At 40.1% G+C, this 22,205-nt stretch overlaps 1 protein-coding gene and 1 long non-coding RNA gene across 11 annotated transcripts in view; one reads left to right on the top strand and one right to left on the bottom strand.

The window, feature by feature from the left end:
- Window positions 1-85: 85 nt before the first annotated feature.
- LOC128312508 (uncharacterized) lies at window positions 86-2,602 on the top strand. The gene is made up of 2 exons (XR_008291905.1): window positions 86-1,274; window positions 1,506-2,602. It is a non-coding gene; the product is annotated as an uncharacterized LOC128312508 (long non-coding RNA).
- CLIP1 (CAP-Gly domain containing linker protein 1) overlaps window positions 1,657-22,205 on the bottom strand; it is a 124,813-nt gene continuing 104,264 nt past the window's right edge. For 9 of the 10 annotated variants that reach the window (XM_053206649.1, XM_053206653.1, XM_053206654.1 and 6 more), the window contains 6 exons: window positions 13,932-13,984; window positions 7,738-7,855; window positions 7,506-7,656; window positions 6,881-6,930; window positions 3,702-3,826; window positions 1,657-3,385 (listed from right to left, as the gene is read on the bottom strand). In XM_053206649.1, coding sequence (XP_053062624.1) covers window positions 3,160-3,385; window positions 3,702-3,826; window positions 6,881-6,930; window positions 7,506-7,656; window positions 7,738-7,855; window positions 13,932-13,984 — 723 coding nt within the window. In that variant the 3' untranslated portion in view covers window positions 1,657-3,159. The remainder of the gene's footprint in view (window positions 3,386-3,701; window positions 3,827-6,880; window positions 6,931-7,505; window positions 7,657-7,737; window positions 7,856-13,931; window positions 13,985-22,205) is intronic. The other variant, XR_008291902.1, reaches the window with a different exon arrangement.

The raw sequence follows: 22,205 nt of genomic DNA, 5'->3' as shown, positions 1-22,205 counted from the left end.
ACAAAGATAATATCCCATGTGGAATCCAGTTCCCACTCCGTTAGTAAAATTCGTATGTTACCTTTTGAGTTGTGAGAGTTACCTTTTGAGTTGTGAGAATCAAGAGGGTGGAATTTACGTCGTGTTTCATTTTAAAAACTTAGCAGGGTGCCTGGAATTTAATTGCTTAATAACTATTGTTTTAGAATGATTCATTCGTTTTAATACTTCGAGGGTGGAAATTGTCTGGGATGTGAAAGAGGCTTGAAAACATTTGCTCTTCGAGTGGATAGCTCTATTCAATCCTTTACACACACTTTGTTATGAAGAAAGGACTCACCCATGAGTCTGAGTAAACAAACAGCAGAATTTGGGGATGATGCTGAAAAGCAACCAATCAATCATACATACACACTGGCACTCTCAATTCCATGATTTTAGCAAAACCCTTTAAATTTTAAAATAACGTGTTTCTACTCAATGCTGTTTCATGCCCTCATTCTCAACCCGGTTTTCACAGTGATTCTCAATCTATATCACAAATTCTTACCACAGGTACAGACTTTTTTGCCCAACTGAAAAGGTGTATTATTTTAGCACCGTGAAAATAAATGTTCTCAGCAGGCCTTGTCACAAACTCTTATATTAGGGCAAAACTTACGGTGAAGAGGTGAGATGCCCAAGGCTAGTGAAATCCCAAGCATGCATGCATGTAAATGAGCAAGAGCAGGATGATAAACTATCCTTCTCCCAAAGGATCACAATGCTAGGTAATGATCAACATGGGTGTTTAACTTGTATAGGGATCCGATGTTTGGAAACGTTGCTATACTGCGGTAGTTGCCCTATAAATATTGCAGACCTTAGTGTTTTCTTCTGTAGTTTTTATTGATATCATTGACATATAACATCATATTAGTTTCAGGTGTATACAACAGGATTTGACTGTAAGTATATACTGCGAAACGATTACCACAAGAAGTTAAAACAGTTTGAGTCTTTTAATTCCCTATGGTTAGTAGTGAAGTCAAGGACTAGTGTCAAGGTATCATTTAAGGAGGTAAAAGTATTGTTCTTGTTCAACTAATAACTCTGCTTTGGAAATATCGACCTGTTGGGGAGTCTGTGCTCATAAAACAAATGTTTGGTTCAGTAATCATTTCGCTAAATATCACAGCAATTTTCAGGGTTTCTTTCCAAAACATCACGGATTATTAGGTAGTTGGTGCTACGTGGTGCCGTTTATATTTTTGTCAGGTAATACAGTGTGATATAGCAATGGATAACAACCTTAGGTATTTTTTTTTAATTTTTTTTCAATGTTTATTTATTTTTGGGACAGAGAGAGACACAGCATGAACGGGGAAGGGGCAGAGAGGGAGGGAGACACAGAATCGGAAACAGGCTCCAGGCTCTGAGCCATCAGCCCAGAGCCTGACGCGGGGCTCGAACTCACGGACCGCGAGATTGTGACCTGGCTGAAGTCGGACGCTTAACCGACTGCGCCACCCAGGCGCCCCCGTTAGGTATTTATTTTAAGTGGGTCATAGGATGCTTTGAGATGAGGATATAACAATTTCTTAAAAGCTGTTTATCAACAAGACTGCAGTAGAAATTACTATTTAGATCTATAGTGCTCACTCATTTAAAGAAAAAGAAAACATTATGACAAATAAACCTGGGAAGAATATGTTTACTACCACTGGCAAAAAAGAATAACCATTTATTAAAGTAGATACAGAACACTCGTTTGCTCAAATTTTAATACTGCTTTACATTTTGTTTGTGAAACACTTCCTATTATAATGTTTATAACCAAAAATTTTAACTAATTACAGATTTTTCACTTGTCAGACACACATTTGATAATCTTGAGGGAAAAAATACATCAAAGGCATATATACAATTATAGAAGTTCTTACTATACATGTAGCACGGAAGATACATTACTTTTTACATATTGTAGAAGACATTCAAGTGAGATAAATAGATTCAAACTGGTTGATAAACTTCTGATGGTTGAGGTCCTTCATTTTATTTTTTTGTGATAAGAAAATCCAAAATTATCAATGTTGAATTTCTCATCGTACATTCATCTAAAAACAGTTTTAAAAAAAACTTGTAAAGGTTGTAGATTGGTTAATTTAGGTGTTTTAATAGTGGCTTATTATCTAATTGACTGCTGGGGATATCTGCTGAAGAAGGAAAAAGATTTAGAGAAAATTCTCCCAGGTATTTATATCTGATAAAGAAACAAAATGAAAATGGAAAAAAAAACTAGTTGCAAAGCCACGTGATATCACTTCGGGCCTAGTCCATTATGTCCTGGTGTGTTTTCTTTTTCATAAAGGTAAAAATCTGAAAAGAAAGACATTGTATTTTGTCCCAAAATATAGATTTTTAAAAAATATATACATATAATATATAGAAGCTGAAATTATGCAAAAACCAATAAACAAAACACCACAGTAGAGTAAGTAGGTGCAGCATATAGATTATAAAATGTCCCCACAGCAGTTTGGGGGCTTCCCCCTCCTGTTACCTGTTTCATGATTTTATAATCACACCTAAGTATTATCAAGCCTGAAATAAAGGCACTACTGACATCAGGTAGTGCAAAGAGCTCAGATACTTCTTTAAGAATAAAATACTTTAAATGAGTAGATGAAAATGCAAAATGGCACATTTTTCCAACTCATTCCAGTGTCAAAGCTTAACCAAAACATCTAAATATACAAATGCAGCCTGGAAAAATTTTAGTGCAAATATGAAAAGTAACAGCATAATTTAAAGTTACTTAAATAAGGTATTGTAAGGGTAGGAATTGTTCTATGAGGCTTCCCTAGGGACAGTGAATGTAATGGCATCTGGTGCAACGTCTTGTTAGAACTTTTAAAAATCAAGAAGACAAAATTAGAGGTGAAATCTCACCTACTAAGTATTTATTAACTTCTGGGGGGGGGGGGACTAAAAGGGTGATGTACTGAAGATCAAAATATTCTCTTCGATTTGTTGACGGGGGTCAAAAATAACGTGAGTTCCGCTGAATGCCGCCGCACAATGCTGGTGTCCAGCTGCCTCCGCGCCGGTGCGGGTGGAGCCGGTGGTGCGGGTGGAGCCGGTGCCCGGAGGAGCCGGTGCGGGGGAGGCGCCGGGCGCGGGGGAGGGGCCGGGGCTTCATCAGAAAGTCTCGTCGTCGTTGCAGTTGGTGGCCCAGTGCCCAAACACCTCGCAGATTTCACAGTACGGGCGTTCCTCGCTCCGACTGCCGTGGTGTGTGGAATGGGGGGGGTCCTCTGACACCTGCGCCTGCGTGGGACAATCCTCTGTGTCGTGGAGGTCAAAGCAGTCACATATGTCACAGAAGAGGCGAGGTTTCTTCTTGGACTGTTTCTCCTGGTCATCGCTACAAATGTTAACGTGCATAATCAGAAACTCCTCTCTGTAAGAAGAAACTCAGGAGACAGTATCACTCACAACAAAAAATAAGAACGAATTATGGCCATGTCTGGGAGCCTTGAGTGTTAAGTTCTACAGTCCACATTTAGAATTTTCACATCGAACCATTCGCAGTGTATCATTCTCTTGCCAGATTTGTGTAACTCCATTTGTGGACAAGTAACCACAAGGCAATGATTTCTCCAATCCCCTGGAACCTACTTTTAAAAACCTTTATTTAGATGGAGCTAAGGTTCTGGTTAGTATTGCTTAATATAAAATACCTGTCATAATTGTTTAGGTCATCGCCGTTCCCATTCAGGGCTGCCTCTGACATCATCTCCACCTTCATCTTGAGGTCTTGATTCTTCCTCTGAAGGTCCACTATTACTGAATTTAGGAAATCAATCTGATTTGTCCCGGGGGGGGGGGTGGGGAGAGAAACAGATGTGTCAAATGTCTAGAGTGTGTATGCTGGAGGATGGATGTGGTATGAAAGTATACTCTCACGCTATGGCTACAGGGTGTGCTGGACTCACAGGAGGGGGAGATAGTGGCCATTCCTGAACCCACGTTTAAACGCTTTATATATACACATGGACATCAGCAAGACCCTACAAAAAGCGGAACCAATTAGCTGTCCCATTGAACTGTAGAACAGATGCAGAACTTTGATGTTCTGTAGATTGGAAAAAGTTCACAGAAATTCTCCTCAGACCACCGTTTAACATTTACTCATTGGTCATGGTGGCACAGTAAACAAACGTCATCTTCAGAGCAAAACGAAGGTGTTTTCAAGAGAGGGCTCCGGCTCCCTTCAGCTGAGGAGACACTCTGGCACACAGTGACAGGGCAGAGCCCAGGTAGCACACGTGTGGCCAGCACCTGTACCAAGATTCACTGAGCAGTGGGGTAACAAGGTGACCATCAGGAGGAGACACTCTTGTCCTAACATCTCCTTTGAAATCAAGGGCGCTCTAAAAACAAAATGTTTTTTCCCCTCTTCTACTTATAATAAAAAGGTCCAATCACTCTAAATACCTAAGTCCTACTTTACAATATTAAAAATTATGTATTTCATGTTTTAAAGACATATTTGGCTTTGGGGCGCCTAGGTGGCTCAGTCGGTTAAGCGTCTGACTTCAGCTCAGGTCATGATCTCACGGTTTGTGAGTTCAAGCCCCGCGTCAGGCTCTGTGCTGACAGCTTGGAGCCTGGAGCCTGTTCCGGATTCTGTCTCCCTTTCTCTCTGCCCCGCCCCTGCTCACACTCTGTCTTTGTCTCTCTCAAAAATAAAAAAACATTAAAAAAACATTAAAAAAAAAAAAGAAAGAAAGATTTGGCCTTATTCCCCTGCCGGGGCAAGTTACGAAACAAAGCTAGCAATCACTGGCTTTGTGATTCTCTGCAGAATACCCCTTCCAATACTGACGGGAGGCTTACATTTTCTAAGACTTTACCCTGTTAGGAGCTACAATTCAGGAGGAAGAAAAAGCCACAAAATGGATGTAGGTATAGTGGGGAACCACACACACACACACACACACACACACACACACACACACGCTCACAAATTAGGAAACATAAAACAAACCATTTGCTGATTGGAAGAAAAGTGTTGGCAGCGGCAGATGAAACAAATGGAAGCAGAAAGGAGAGGGGAAAAGAAAACACTGTTAATGGAGTCTATGCTTCTTGGACACACAGACTAAGCAGACAACACTATCCAGGGGGAGTCAGTGCATCTGTTGAATCCTTTCATATCTTTCAAAAGAGATAGATAGCAGATGACTAAAGCAAATCACAAACTCACTGAACTTTGCTTTTATTTAAAGATGATGGGGGCACCTGGGTGGTTCAGTCGGTTAAGTGTCCGACTTCGGCTCAGGTCATAACCTCATGGTTCTTGAGTTCGAGCCCCGTGTCGGGCTCTTTACTAACAGCTCAGAGCCTGGAGCTTGCTTCAGATTCTGTGTGTGTGTCTCTTTCTCTCTGCCCCTTCCCTACTCACGCTCTCTCAAAAAAAAAAAAAAAAAAGAATGGTAAAATAAATATGAACATGCTGGCTTTTGTACTTTTGAATTTTGAACAGGATAAATATATCCAACATATAGTGCTAAAATTGAAGGTGGAAGTTAGTTGCTATGTGCAATTATATTTCCAAATACAAAACAGTTTGCCTCCTTATAATCCCTTTTTAAGGCTAAGTCTGTTTTGGTAATTTTGGCTTTAGGGAAACAGCTTTCAAGATCTGTCTTTTTGGGGCACCTGGGTGGCTCAGTTGGTTAGGCACCTGACTTTGGCTCAGGTCATGATCTTGCGATTCTTGAGTTTGAGCCCCACATCGGGCTCTGTGCTGACAGCTCAGAGCCGGAAGCTTGCTTCTGATTCTGTCTCCCTCTCTCTGCCCCTGCACACGCTCTGTGTTCCTCTCTCTCAAAAATTAACAAACATTAAAAAAATTAACAAAAAAGAACTCTGTCTTTTTAAGGTCAAGAGGAGCAAGGAATCTTTTGACCGAGTAATTCTACTTTTACGAATCTATCCTAGAAAAATACTAGTATATCTGCAAAATGACAGATATTCAAGATAATTCATTATAGCATTGTTCATAATACACCTAAAAAGATTTAAAAAAATCCCAAATGTCCTGTCAGCTGACAAGGAACTGATTATAGTACATCCACATAATGCATACTATACAACAATAAAAAAAGACCAGATTATGTAATATGCCACCATTTGTGTTAAAAAAAAAAAAAAAAAAAGGATAGGACATGTTCTTAAATCTCTGAAAAGATTTGTTGAAGATACTAATAAGAGTGATTCCCTGTTTGGAGGTCTGGGAACTGAGAAGAGAGATGGTGTTTGGAGTGAGACTTTCTACCATATATACTTTTACTATTATTTATTGTTTACACCATATGAATGTATTATGTATGCAAAAGGCTAAGTGGTTTTTAACAACAGTGCGTAGGGACCCCTGGGTGGCTCAGTTAAGCATCTGACTTTGGCTCAGGTCATGACCTCATGGTTTCATGAGTTCAAGCCCCGCATCAGAATCCATGCTGACAGTGTGGAGCCTGCTTTGGCTCCTCTGTCTTCCTCTCTCTCTCTGAGCTTCCACCACTCGTGCTCTCTCTCAAAAATAAACAAACTTAAAAAAAATTAAAAAACAAAACCAAACAAAACAGTAAGGGGCACCTGGATGGCTCAGTCGGTTGAGTGATTTCGGCTCGGGTCATGGTCTCATAGTTCGTGAGTTTGAGCCGTGCCCTCCCCCCCCCCCCCCCCCCCCCCCGTGTTGGGCTCTGGACAGACAGTGCGAAGCCTGCTTGGGATTCTCTCTCTCCCCCTCTCTCTCTGCTCCTCCCCAACTTGTGCTTTCTCTCTCAAAATGAACTTTAAAAAATAAAAACTAAAAAAAATGTCAAGCAAGCCACGCAAAGGAAAGGAATATTACCTGACTCTCCTGGGCTCTTTCATCCTCTTCTGCCTGAGTATCAGTATTACCTTATATCAAAGAAAGGGGGGGGAGGGGGGGATTTTACAAAAATTGCAATCTTGTTTTCCTGAGTTACTATAACAAACGGGCCAGTGATAGACACGTATTTTCAAGTGAAATTCCCAAATGTGCCTCTCTGAGAACAGTTCATGGGTTCCTGTCCCACATCCGGAGCCCTAAGGGATCTAGCCAGATGCTGGCCCTACCCCCTCGGTGTTCTCCACCGTGCTGGCCCACGGCTGGTGAGGGCGCCCATCACACCCACCCGGAAGTTAAAGTAGCAAGCAAGTGGCACGTGCTCACGAAGGGGCCACCTCTGTTCCCCTTTACCGCAGCGCATTTCAGAGCCCATGGCTGCGACCGCGAGGGCAGCCGTCACTCACGTCCTCTATTGCTGCCAACATTTCAGAGGTGGGGATGGCAGGCACGTCCCTGAGCGGAGGACCTGTGTCATGACCCTTATCTGCGTCAATGGGAGGAGAGCCAAAGGCAGACGGGCCGAGGCAGGGGGCGGCGCAACAGCTGCCATCCCAGGGCACCTCACTAGGAACGGCTCAGCTGCAGGAGGCGGCCGGCACTTTACCTGAGGAGCTGCCGAGCTGCCTCCTGTTTTCTTTGAGTTGAAGCTCCAGGTTCTTTACCTGGAGTTCAAGCTTTGCCTTGTCGGACTCCAGAGACTGGACGACTGAGTGCAAGGACTTGGCGGAGGCGCTCTCTCCCCTGAGCACCGTGACCTGAAACACAGGTGAGCTGAGGCTCGCGCGGGAACAGAAAGAGGCGGCGGGAACAGAAAGAGGCCGCAGGCGGTACTCTACCTCATTTCTCAGTTTTTCCAGCTCTGCATCCTTTTCGGTGAGTAAGGCACTAGTAATGCTGATGGATTTCTGCAAGGAAGCTTTTTCTTCATCGGTTTCTTTTATTAACTTGGATTCTCTAAAAGACCAAAGAGTTAAAAATTCCACAAATCAACCGAGAGAGCAGTCAGCGTCCAACTGCCCTATGACAAACACGAAATTAACTTGAGTTAACGTAAAGAAAAAAGTATCATGGGGAAGTTTAAAAGGGGGTTAAGGCTATTATGCTTGCAAAATTTTACTTGAAATTTTACTCACTGTGAGGGAGAACAAGTTTACCTATGCATAGACATGCCAGAATCTGCATATCATTGTATCCATTTGAATTTAAAGAAACATGTTAATAACTTTGGAAGAGGTAGAATTAAAAAAAAAAAAAAACAACAACAGAACAAGACTGTTGTACCCCCAAAGAATTCTTTTAAAAATCTAACCCCCACCCCAGCTGAATTCTATTACTTTTTGAATAAATTATTACCAAGCAATAACAACAATTAAAATACACACATGCAAAGCGACTATACACGGATGTCATGCAGAGCAGTTTTATGCTGGAGGTATCAATTGGTTCTCACTAATTTGTTACTTTTAGCAACTTCCAAGAATGTATTTTTGAGATCTCATGGGCCAAAACAGTAGCAAAGATTATTACTGCTATTCATACTGAAGGATTATTACTTTTCATCCACAGAATCTGAAAAGGACATTAAGTTGCTCATAGAAATGACAGGTAATTACATAAAGGCTGGAACAGAAATGTTAAAATGGATTTCCGGGTGTAGAATGAAAGCACAGGGAGAGTCTGGAGGGAGACGGGTAGAGCACTTGGTTCAAGTTCTCAGCCTGACTCCGAATTTGTCTGTCAGCAGAGGGAGGGGGACCAGGTCTTAAGGAGAGAGAAACATTTATCCTGGAGTCAAGGGATGGGGAAAAAGAAGGGGAAGATGAAGGAAAGACAGGGAAGGAGGGCAAGACACAATAGATATAACCCAGAAGGGCAGGCTACTCTGTGTTTACGTGTGTGTATCTAAATTTTTGTTGTAAAAATTATATGCATTCAAAAAGTGCCACGAAAGACCAGCAAAGACTGAGGAACTGTCACAGACTGCAGGAAGCTGAGGAGGCATGACCACTGAATGCAGTGTGGTTTCCTAGACTGAATCCCAGAAGAGGAACAAGACATTCGTGGAAAAACTGGGGAAATCTGAACAGAGTCTGGAGTCTAGCTAAGCATACTGAACTAACATTACTTTCTCAGTCTGGACCAATGTCCAGGGAGTGTGCAATATGTGTGTGTCAGGGGATGTGGGGTGATGGGTATGTGGGAACTCTCTGTACTGCCTCTGCAACTCTTCTGTAAATCTAAAATTTTTAAATAAAAAAAGTTTTAAAAAATTACATGCAGTGTGAAACAAGAGGGAAAAAAAAAGTCCTTGTTTCACAAAAATTTTTAGAAAAAACATGACTGGAAGAAATTCCCAGCTAGTCCTCAGACCCTCCAACCTACAACACTGCATTAATGTAGATGATCACCTGTGAGTCCAAAACTTCAAGAACAAGAAGTCAAATCCCTCCCGGTTCTAGAAGGAGGGACGGGGTAAACACGAGCATGTCACATGGTTCAGTCTGTTTGAGAACTGACTGGAAAAGTCGGAAACTGAGGCCCAGGTTAGAAATGGCAGAATGTATGTCTGGTTAGTGAGACCCAAGATATCCGGCACACGAATTACAGAATTCTCATGATTCATGGTAAATTGAAATTCTACATAAAGATGAAAATATAAGTGTTGCATTTATCTCATTGTGTGGCTTACACTTATAGTCCAGAATAAGTAGTAAGAAAAGAATCTGAGACTTACAGAAATTTCTTGAATTCAACACCCAAGCATGATATGAACACTGGAGAGGGGGTGGGTATTGGTGCTGTTAAATTACTAAGTGAGGAATACCTCGCTAGGAAATAGGGTCTTGCTTAGGTTAAAACAAAGCAAAGATTTCAATGGGAGGAATAGATAGGTATTCTTCCACCTGGAAAGTAAATATCTGATGTTATCCACAGTTATCCACAAAATCCTGGGCTCCTGAAGTTTTAATTAAACTTATTTGGTAGTTTCTTCCATTGTAGAAACTATTTCAAGAGCTTCACTTGGTGAGAAATACAACTCCAATTTGAAAAATGTAGTTTTACTGTTTTTACTGAAAAACACCAGGATATGGGGGTTGGTGAACAGATTTAAGTTCTTCTATAATCAGAACTCTAGGCAACCAGAATCTCACAGAGTCTTTGTGGCAGGGAGGGACAAAGACACCAGCAGATGATAGAAGGTAAAAGGTACGGGAATCTTTGCTTCTCACGTACACATGACCCCTAAGTGAGGCCGCCTTCGAAGAAGATGGCAGGCTGAACGTGTCTTGGACAAGTTGTCAAGAGACACATGGTTAGGAGAGGGATCTGCCTTGTGATTTATACATCAAATGACAGGACAAATAGCCTTTGGCAGCTTGTCTTCATGGCCGGTCTTCACTGCTGGCTTCTCGGGCTATTTCCAAGCCCTAATCCCAATGTGCAAACCAAGAGGGACGAAATTAAACCATATATGCCAACGTTACTGACGTGTGAGTCACAAACCACACTGACAGGAGCGCCTGTGCTACACTCTGAAGCCATGCTGGCTAGAAGGACTTGGTGCTGCTGAAGGTATCGAGAAGGGAAGATAAACACGGTGTGAAAGAACGGCTCTAAGGGCCAGATACCTTTCCCTTCCAGGGAACATATTACCCAGATTCTTTCCTTACTACTTATTTAAGAAATAAATTCTAGTAATGAAGCAAATACCTTAAAGTGTAACTGGGCAAGCTTAAAAAATGCAAGATAGCAAGAACCAAACATTAGAAACATGAAAAGAAATGCAGGTAATGTAAGGAGAACTAAATTTTCACTGAAGCTCTTTGCTGTATATAGATCTAAAACCGGTGTGTGTGTGTGTGTGTGTGTGTGTGTGTGTGTGTGTGTGTGTGTGTATGCTGCTAGGAATATTTTACAAAACAAAAGCAAGACACAGAGGGACAAAGGCAGCCAAAAAATATATACAACAAGTTGTTTTACTAAAAATATATGAAATTTATTTATTATAACGTGGATAGACTTTCTTTAGTCTTACCATTAAAGACACACAGATAGAGCAAAGGAAGCAGGAGTAGGGAAGGGAAAAGAGAGGGTGAAATGAGCATTGATAAGTAGCGCAAGCTCGAGACAGTCAGACAGTCAGCAACCCACACTGAGCTTAACGAGCTGGAGTAGCACGGGACGGCTTCAGACCCGGTCTCTCAGACGGGGTCGCCAACCAGTTTCCATTCCTGACATCTATCCCACATTTACTCTAACAGAATTAATTCTGACTCCAAGAAGTCCACATCTAACATTTGAGCTCCAGAGTCCCTGCTTTGACATCAAAAAGCCTAGAGAAGGGAGGAAGGCCAAACATGTTCCCAAATCTGCTGTCGGCTTTAGTGGACAGGGGAGCACACTTGTCCACTTCGGTCAGTTAGAGCAATTCGAGGTTGGCTCTGCTGGGTCAGGTATCTTGGAGCCTGGTTTGAAAGAGGTCCACCCGACTTGGAAACCAGCTTCCAAAATAACGATTGTATTTTTAAGTGAAGAGAAAAACCTGAACTACAGATTGCTTGCAATTTAATGTTTAGGTACCAAAAAACCATAGCAAATACAGGAAGACCCTACTACTGAACGAGAAGCAGTCTGTGCCTCAGGGTCAGAAGTTAAATTCTGCACTTCAATACAATGACCATTTCAATGCCACACTTACAGACTATCTTGACTATGTATGTTCAATGATCACTTCTGAATTAAGCCCTTGACTAAGATCTCAGTTCTTGCGTCAACAACTACATTGCAAATATCTTTATGATTTAAGTACTTTCCAGACTTAAATTAAGAGCGTTATCAAATTCTTTTCAGTACTCCATGCTAAATTTACTTAACTATTACACACACAGATCTACATAGGAATCCATTATCACACTGGCTTTTAGAGGACACTTAAGGTATCAAGGGAAGATAAACACGGTGTGAAAGAACGGCTCTAAGGGCCTTTCCCTTCCAGGGAACATATTACCCAGATTCTTTCCTTACTACTTACCTAAGAAATAAATTCTAGCAATGAAGCAAATACCTTACAGTGTTACTGGGCAAGCTTTAAAAATGCAACATAACAAGAACCCTACTACTTAATGAGAAGTAGAGGACACTTAAGGGCCCAAATTATTAGCTAAAATAGATCTGCATTCAGATTTCAGAAATAGACACAACTTTCCATGAGGATTAATTTGACCAAAAACAGCGCTAAATAGGGTAAGTTAGGTTTTCAAAATTTTCACTTTCAGAAACAATTACCATGTTTATCAGCATTTATTGATATAAAGAGTGATTTTCAGGAGACATTCTCCTAAACTTATCCAGGAATTAAAATGGGAGCAAAGATGGTGAATTAAGAAGTGGCCTTAACAAGCCCCCAAACTTGTTCTACCTTTTTAAGCCAAGAAAAAAGTCACAGGCCTGCTCACATTTTGAAAGTCATGTAATTTAAAGTCACACGGAAAAGACTAACGAAGCATAGCAGCTTTATTCTTTAAAGGAAAAAAAAAAAAGATTTAAAATTAACAATAAATAAATGTACAGTGAGAAAAGAGCCAGCATAAACATCTGACACCCTCTGTCTTACGCTTGCATCTGGGTTCTTGGCTAAGTTGCCTGACATTCTGGGCTCTACTTTCACCCTTTATAAATGCAGGCCCCACCATATATTTTGCGGGGTTGTCCTGAGATTAAGTTTGTGAATTGTGAACACAAAGGGATAATGTCAGTACTTGCTTCCTTACACCAGCCCATTTTTCCCATGCTCTCCTGGCAGAATGTGACAGGAACGAGCCCTATCAATTTTTTTTCACATATCCTTGATAACTGCGTAAGGAGGTTCTCTTTAAAGAAATGGAGCCTTATTTATGTAAAATGGAAATATCCTGAGGCCCACCCTCGCAGAGCTGGCTGCCTACACAAGGACGGGGTGGGGGCAGTGATGCATTCTGTGTGCATTCCGGTAGGAAACTTTAAGTAAGAATGAATCTAAGTATTTCTTAATTAAAGAAAGGAGGAAAGGCACTCCTGGACTTGAAGCCTAATGTCCTTTGGAATGCTTCTTGTGGATCCCAATATCTCTGTGGGCTAAAGAAAGCCCTCAATTCCTAAGCCACCGCCATGCTGGCAGGAGCAGACTGCCAGAGGAAAACACGTGTGTCAGTGGTCAGGGAGAGAAACTTCCTCTTCCCGACCAGAAAGAATAATAAAATACTTTGCAGGAGCATGGATGAATTCTTGATTAAGCTCTTCTTAAAGAATTATGTTTAGTTCTGTTTTCAATAAGAGAAAAGGACGTCACTGTCGTGACGCACATCTACTCAGCAAACCACCATCAGGGCTGTGGTTCTCGGCAACAGTACCCACCCATCTGCCCGGCACGCAGCGTAAAGCACAGAATTTCTCTAGACACAAACTGCACATTTTACAAGAGCAGACAGAGACTGTCAAGATACGTAAGCATCAGGCTTCTAAACAGTTATTTCTGTGGCCCCATTTATCCTTACTCCAAAGTGCTGGAAGGTTTCCATTTAAATATCATTTGATTATCATCAAAGAGTAACAGAGAAGAAAGCTCTTTCTTAGAAAACAGAAACATTCAAATTGATGCTAACACATTATTATTGAAAAGTTCAAATTTTTATATAATGCAATCAGTATTTATATGCAGATCAATTACTCTACATAAGATTACAGCATTTTCAGTTACTGAAAAGAAGAGGTAACAGCGGTATAATGAGACAATCTGATTTTAGAACATTTCTAAATAAATTCAACAGACCATGGCTTAAAAATTAACCTGTCCTTTGTCTTTGTAATTAAGACTGTAACTTTTGCAAATAAATTTTCATCATTTACCGGTTATGAGCACCAAACCATCACAATCCAATCTTCTGAACAATAAGGAGGTGATGTGTTTTCTACAGTCACCATACATGTCATGTTCTGACATTTTCCTCATTAAACACACACACACAACAATAAACACAAAAAGAAAGCCTACCTCTTTTTCATTTCTAACAACTGATTATTGAGCACAGATCTCTCTTCTTCTAGCTGGAAAAAAACACACACAAAAAAGTTCAGTTTGTCACAAAAGTCCACAGAGAGGCCTATTTCTCATTCCACATGTCACATTCCCAGGCTCCAGGGCAGCTAAAGCAATTGGCCTTCCTCACTGGCAATGAAAAAAGAACAAATGGTTACTACATCATGTACAGTCGTTAATTTACAAGTCATTTAGGACCTGAATGACTCCCCTTCTTCGGTACATGCCCTATCTTCAACATTCAATAAATGTTTCGCTCATTTGTTAAATGAACGAGTGAAAGCTTCGCTGTTAACATGCTGGCTCCTTCACTGAAATCACACAGATCAAGTGTCACTAACTCCTGGATGGCTGGGAACAGGCTGTGTATGCCGTATGGGCCTCATCTCATGTCTTCCACATTCCAGGCATTAGTTTTTCACCCATAAAGTAAGGAAGTTAGAAGAGATGTTCTAAGGGGTGTTTACTTCTATAATTCTATTATTCTATGACAGATAAATGCAAAAGGTTCAGTTAGTTAATCCTGTGAGAGATGACTCACCCCTCCCTCCCCCCAATCTGTACCATGCAGAGTTTATTATGTGACATATCAATTTCAGCTCACACTTGTGAAAGCTGTGTTCCACACAGGTGAACACATTCCTGCGTGCTTTCTTTTCCAAATCAAAGGATAACACCAAAGACTATGGAACGGTTTCCAACAGCCCAGAATTTAAGCTATTAGCTCACTGCATGTAGTTTATGGTCTTATTTCTGATTATGTATTAATTATATCTATGCTTTCCTATGAGAGCTTCAGAATTTTAAAGTTCTTAAATAGACATAAACGTGTGTGTTGAACCTCAAATTACACTTATCACAAAATCTATTGAGGTTAACATACAGTTTTTCCACTGCAAACTCTGTTTTCCTAGTCTATTAAAGATGTATGCTTTTGTTCCACGAGTAATTCACAAAAAATATTTAGAAATTTTTAAAGAGTGCAACGAAGGAGAATAAGGGTGGGAGACAAGCTTTAAAAACTAAAATAAGAGGGAGAACATCTGGAGAGTGGGAAGCGGAGATGAAAGGGCCTTTTTTCCTTTATGCCCATTTATACAGTTTATTTTTTATTTTATTAAAAAAATTTTTTTGTTTATTCATTTTTGAAAGACAGAGAGAGGGCACAAGCAGGGGTGGGGCGAAGAGAGAGGGGGACACAGAATCTGAAGCAGGCTCCAGGCTCTGAGCTGTCAGCACAGAGCCTGACGTGGGGCTCGAACTCACGAACCAAGAGATCATGACCTGACCAAAGTCGGATGCTCAACTGACTGAGCCACCCAGGTGCCCCTATACAATTTATTTTTTAAACAAGCTGTTTTATAATTTAAAAATTAAAACAGAAGAAAAAAAATCAATGAGACTTCAGACTGAGAAATACCTACAGTGAGGATAAATGGATAAAAACAGGTAATTCACAAGAGAGAAAATACAAATGATTAATAAACATCTGAAAAATCATTCAACACTTTCAAGAACAAGTTATGGAGAGAGTCCCCCTCTTTCTTGGAGGGAGTAATTGTGCCTGAATTTCCACAGAAGTTTGGAATGCTTATGGTAGTGATTTTTTTAAAGGAAATGTTTTTTTCTTCTTCTGATCCAGTATCCAATCTAGGATAATAAGTTCATTTAGTAGGTCAGATTTAACCTAACTCATTCCTCATTCTTCCCTTTTGTGGCTTTGACATTTTTGAATTAAAAAAAAAATTTTTTTTTAATATTTTTGAGAGAGACAGAGTGCAAACAGGGGAGGGGTCGAGAGAGAGAGAGGGAGACACAGAATCCGAAGCAGGCTCCAGGCTCTGAGCTGTCAGCACAGAGCCCGACACAGGGCTTGAACCCACAGACCGTGAGATCATGACCTGAGCCAAAGTCACACGCTTAACGGACTGAGCCACCCAGGGGCTCCTTTTGAATTTTTTTTAACGTTTATTTTTGAAAGAGAGAGAGTGTGTAAGCTGGAAAGGGGCAGAGAGAGGGATAGACACTGAATGTGAAGTAGGCTCCAGGCTCCAGAGACTGATGCAGTGCTCAAACTCACAAACCATGAGATCATGACCTGAGCAGAAGTTGGGTGCTTAACCGGCTGAGCCACCCAGGTGCCCCGGCCTTGACATTTTTGAATCGCACAAGCCAAAACCTACTTCACATGATTTCAATCCTTTTAAATTCACTGAGACTTATTTTATGGTCTCTCCTGGAGAATGTTCCATGTGTGCCTGAGAAGAATGTGTATTCTGTTCCTCTCGGGTGGAGTAGTCTATAGATGACTATTAGGTTTAGCTGACTCATAGTGTTGTTCAAGCTTTTATTTCCTTGTTGATCTTCTCTCAACAAGTTGCTATTGTTCCATCTATTACCAAAATAAGGTATTGGAGTCTCTAACTTTTATTGCTGAATTGTCTTTCCTCCTTTAATTCTATCAAGTTTTGCTTTGCATATTTTGGGGCTTTATTATTAGGTGCATATATATTTATAATTGTTACATTTTGATTTTTTTTATTATATCTTTCACTGTCTTCGGTAAAAAGTTTTGTCTCAAAAGCCTATTTTGTCTGATATTAGTATAGCCACTCCAACTTGTTTTTGGTTACTGTTGGCATGTAATATCTTGCTCCATCCTTTTATTCTGAACCCATTTCTGTCTTTGAATCTATGCTGTGTCTCTTATAAACATTAGTTTATATAATCTTAAATAGTTAGATCATGTTTTTAAAAAATTCATCCTGACAATCTCTGTCAACCCTCTTTTAATCAGTGTTTAATCCATTTACATTTAATGTTATTACGGGTAAATTACATACTTTACAATTAATAAATTTTATATTTTAGAGAGTTTTAGGTTCACAGCAAAATTGAACAGAAAGTATCAACATTTCCCATACATTCCCTGCCCCCACACACGCACAACCTTCCCACATTATCAACATCCCACACCACAGTGGTACATTTGTTATAGGCACTGAACATACATTGACACATCATTAATACCCAAAGTTCATTATTTTCATTAGATTCACTCTTGGTGCTGTACATTCTCTGAGTTCTGATGAATATATGAAGACATGTATCCACCCTTGTAGTATGACCAAAGTAGTGCCACTGCCCCAACAATCTTTAGTATTCTTCCTATTCATAACTCCCTCCCCCTCCCTTATTCCCTAACAACCACTATCTTTTTAATGTCTCCATAGTTTTGCTTTTGATAGAATGTCATATCTTTGGAACCATACAATATGTAGCCTTTTCCAATCGGCTTCTTTCACTTAGTAATATGCATTTAACATTCCTCCATGTGGTTCCATGGCTTAACAGGCCATTTCTTTTGGGTGCTGAGTAATATTCCATCATCTGGATGACCATAGTTTTTATTTATCCACTCACCTACTGAGGGATATCTTGGTTGCTTCCAAGTTTTGATAACTGTGAATAAATCTGTTATAAACCCCTATGCACAGGATATTGTGTGGATTATATTTTTAGTTCATTTGGGTAAATACCAAAGAGCACCATTTCTGGATCTTAAGGTAACAGTATGTCTAGTTTCGTAAGAAACTGCTGAACTGTCTTCCCAAAGCAGCTTTACCATTTTGCACTGCTACCAGCAATGAATCAGAGCTCCTGTTACTCTACAGTTTCACCAGCATTTGGTGTTGCCAAATGTTTTCGATTTGGGCCATCCTGATAGTTGTATCATATCATCTCATTGTTAATTCACAATTCCTTAATGGCGTATGATGTTGAGCAACTTATCAAATGCTATTTGCCATCTATGTATCTTCTTTGGTGGTGTGTCTATTCAGGACTTTTGTCCATTTTGTAATTGAGTTATTCATTTTCTTATTGTTGAGTTTTAAGAGTTCTTTGTATATTTTGAGTAACGGTCCTTCATCAGGAGTGTCTTTTGTAAATATTTTTCCCAAATCTGTGACTTACCTTCTCATTCTCTTTTCACATTGTCTTTAACAAAGCAAAGTTTTTAATTTCATTAAAGTCCAGCTTATCAATCCTTTTTTGTGGATCATGCTTTTGGTGGTCTTGTACCTAAAAAGTCACCAGTGTACCCAAGGTCATTTAGGTTTTCCCTGATTTTATTTTCTAGGAGTTTTATAGCTGTGCATTTTACATTTAGGTCTATGATCCATTTCAACTTAATTTTCACAAAAGAGGTAGTACCTGTGTCTAGATTGACCTTTTTGCATGTGGACATCCACTTGTTCCAGCACTATCTGTTGAACAATCTTTGTTCCATTGTATTGCCTTTCCTCCTTTGTCAAAGATCAGTTGCCTATATTTATGTGAGTCTATTCCTGAGCTCTGTATTCCACTGACCTATTTGTCTATACTAAGTCTTGAAATCAGGTAGTGTCAATCCTTCAACTTTGTTGTTCTTCAATACTGAGTTGGTTATTTGGGGTCTTTAACCTCTTCATATAAACTACAGAATCAGTTTGTCAATATCCACAAAAGAACTTGTTGGGATTTTGACTGGAATTGTGTTAAATCTATAGATCATGTTGGGAAGAGTCAATATCTTGACAGTATTGAGTATCTATCCATGAACAAAGGATATCTCCATTTATTTCATTCTTTTTTGATTTTGCTCATCACAGTTTCGTAGTTTTTCCTTAGATGCTGTCCATACATTATTAAACTTACCTAAGTATTTCATTTTGGGGAGCGCTTATGTAAATGGTATTAAGTTTTCAATTTCAAACTCCACTTGCTCATTGCTGATACATAATGACTGACTTTTGTCTATTAAACCTTGTATCCTGAAAACCTGTTGTAACCACATATATATATATGTATGTATATATAAATATATATGTATATGAATATATTTGTATCTTCTAATACACACACACATGGATAGGATGGTTCTTTGTCAAGAATGCTGTTGATTGTGTGGCCATAGGGCAGGGGACTGTGACTGAGCGAGGCCAATACGTATGAAGTAATTCTTTTTACACAGTGCCCACACATGTCAATTAGTCTCTAATTTTTATTCGTGGTTGCTTTCTTCCATTTTCTTTCCACTCTACCACCTCAAATTTTGTTGGACATCTCCTCTCTATATATTTGTCTATGTTTTTTCTTTTTCTTTCCTTTTTTCTTTTTACCTTGCAAATGTTTTAAACTTACACTCAATGATCAAAATTAACACCACCAATAAATGGGATAAAGCAACATCACATGACTCTTGGAAGGATACAACATCAATTATCTTCCTGCTAAAAATGTATAACCATCGTGATGAAACATCACAAACCCAAAATGAAGGATTTTATACCTCATCATTGGCCTGTTCTTTAAAAGAAAAAAGAGTCAAGTCATAAAATTTTGACTGAAAAAAGGCAGAAGCAGCATTCCAGATAAAGAAAATGAGAAGAGACTGAAGTCAGTGAATGAAATACATGATCCTGGAGGCACCTGGGTGGCTCAGTCGGTTAAGCGTCTGACTCTTGATTTCGGCTCAGGTCATGCATGATCTCACAGTTCTTCTGTTCGTGAGTTCAAGCCCCATGTCGGGCTCCACGCTGGGTGTGGAGCCTGCTTGGGATTCTTTCTCTCTCCTGCTCTCTGCCCCTCCCCGACCTGTGCTCTCTCTTGCTTTAAAAATAAATATAGTTTTAAAAAAGAAAAGAAGGGGAAGGGAGGGGAAGGGAAGGGAGAAAGAAATGCATGATCCTGGACTGGATACTGAACCAGAGATGGGGAAAAACTATAAAAGTCATTTACTGGGACAACTGCCTGAACAGGAAAATGGCCTGTACATTGAATACTAGTGTTAAAACTTCCTGAATTTGGTAACTGCACTTTGGTTAAGGTAAAAACAAGTCCTTAGAGAATTTGAGTATTCTGTGTTCTATTTTTATAATTTTTTTTGCAAAGTTTGAAATAATTTCCAAATAAAGTTAAAACACAATTCTATTCCATACCTGTAGCTCCCTGAGCTGTTAGCTTAGTTGTCTACTTACTTGCATTTAGTGCTCACACCAGTACTAGTCCTTTTGCCACAATTTCTCTTTAGATAAGTCCTGTATTTTGATTCGTGGCCAGATTTTATCAGCAAGCAGATACTTTTCAGAAGGATTCATAGATGCCATAGCTTCTGAGTTCTTTCATGATATTTTTTCAGATGTTTTTTGAAAACACCTACCTGTCCTTTCATCTGTGAATAATTGCCAGGATAGGACACTCCTGATCCTATTTTCTATCCCTCAGAACTCTGGGAACACTGTGGCACAGTTTTCTCGCATTCAATGTGGCTGCACTGGGTTGTGGGTTGGGTTTTGTTTGTTTTTTGTTTTTTTTTTACCTTTTCATTTTATTGTTAGTATATTTTTTAAAAATACCTCCGTTTTCAGGAAAGGAGACCATTTCATTTTTTTAAATGTTTATTTATTTTTGAGAAAGAGACAGCACAAGCAGGGGAGGGAGAGAAACACACAGAATCCAAAGCAGGCTCCGGGCTCTGAGCTGTCAGCACAGAGCCAGATGAGGGGCTCAAACCCACAAACCGTGAGATCATGACCTAAGCTGAAGTCGAATGCTTAAGCAACTGAGCCACCTGGGTGCCACCACCCTCTTTTTTTTTTTTTTCTTACCTTTTTATAAGGAATATGCCTTTCCTGCCTGGGCATCTCAAGAATTATCTCTATATTCTCAGATTTCATTAATAACCAGTGTTATTTTTTTTTATGTCAATTGCTTTGGACCAATATCCTCCTCCACCACTACCACCTCCCTCACCCAAGATTCTCTAATTGAGTTTCCCTACATCCTACTAGGTCTTTTTTTTTTTTTTTTTTTTTAAAGTTTATAGAGAGAAAGGGAGATAGAAACCCAAGCAGCCTGTGCATTGTCAGCACAGAGCCCGACACAGGGCTCAAACCCACGAACTGTGAGATCATGACCTGAGCTGAAACCAAGAGTCGGTCATTTAACCAACTGAGCCACCCAGGCGCCCCCCTACTGTCCTTCCTATATGTAGACTCAGTTCTTCACGCGGGGGAAATTTCCCTATTTTACCTCCTAACACTTTCTTTCTGAATTCTGTTGAATTCCCTCTTTCAGAGTTTTCAAAGTTGTTAATTATATTCATTCAGATGATCTCTGTCCTCCAAAGCTATCACCTTTCCTCTTATTCTTTAGTATCTCTGTTTCCCTCTTTGTTATAACCACCTCAAGCCTTCCCTCCAGATGTTTAGAAATGTTCATTAGGCTCTTCTCTGTTTCTGACTTCAGTCCCGACACGGTGCTGTTTTGGTCCTCACTTGTTTCCTTGACTTGTCACGTTCTCTGTTCCACTTGTGTCATCTCTTCTTTGAACACCCGCTTTATTTAAGTCACTGGCGTTTTTATAGAACACAAAGCAATATTCCACTCTGGGTAATGCTTTCTCGCGGCCTGAATTCCTCATTTCTTTGGATTCCTGTGTTCCTTTCTTTTCTTTTTTCTTCTTTCAGTACGATAGGCATTCAAGTGTTCATCTTACTGTGGGCAGCTCTACTGAGACCGTCTGTTTGCTCATATGTGATGCAAATTAATTTTCCCTGACACCCTTCCTATTTTATCTGAGACCTTTAATCTTCATCTCCAAGCTACCACGGAAAAATTTGGGCACTGCAGTCTATACATGTCTATAGCTGGAGGGCAAGGAGGGAGGGAGCACAGTGAAGGGGATATACAGCATCTGGGCTAGAGGTCTCTTCCATGGACTTTTCTTTTAGTGCCCCCTCTGAACAAAGGTAATCCTATTCCCACAGCAGTGTGTCCTCAGGCTTCAGTCTCAGGCAGACACAAAATTGTCTTTTTAACATCTAGTCTCATCTCTGTTGCCTTCCCTTCCCAAAGATGGGAAGGCAGCCTCATTTATGGCTGGAGGTGATTATGTGACACTATTACAGGGATAGGAGTTTTCCTCTCCAAGCTGAAAGACAAAATCACGTAAAGAGAAGGCCTTTCTGCCCTTCCCCACTTTGGATTTCCCCTACTTCCTCCAGCAAAGTTTCACCAATGCCCTGTGACCATCTATGTGCAGTAAGGGTAGCAGAAAGAAGAGCAGAAAGGAAGAACAGGGTTCCCTGAGGACATTCCTGAGTAGAGGACTCACCTGGACTCCCCTCCTGTGGATTTATTATCATTTGAGAGGAACCCCCTCCTCCATATCCTTTTACTTAAGCC

Source organism: Acinonyx jubatus, chromosome D3 (genome assembly GCF_027475565.1).
Source record: "Acinonyx jubatus isolate Ajub_Pintada_27869175 chromosome D3, VMU_Ajub_asm_v1.0, whole genome shotgun sequence".
Lineage (NCBI taxonomy): Eukaryota > Metazoa > Chordata > Mammalia > Carnivora > Felidae > Acinonyx > Acinonyx jubatus.
The sequence above is the reverse complement of the archived record's forward strand: the minus strand, read 5'-3'. Positions and strand labels throughout refer to the sequence as shown.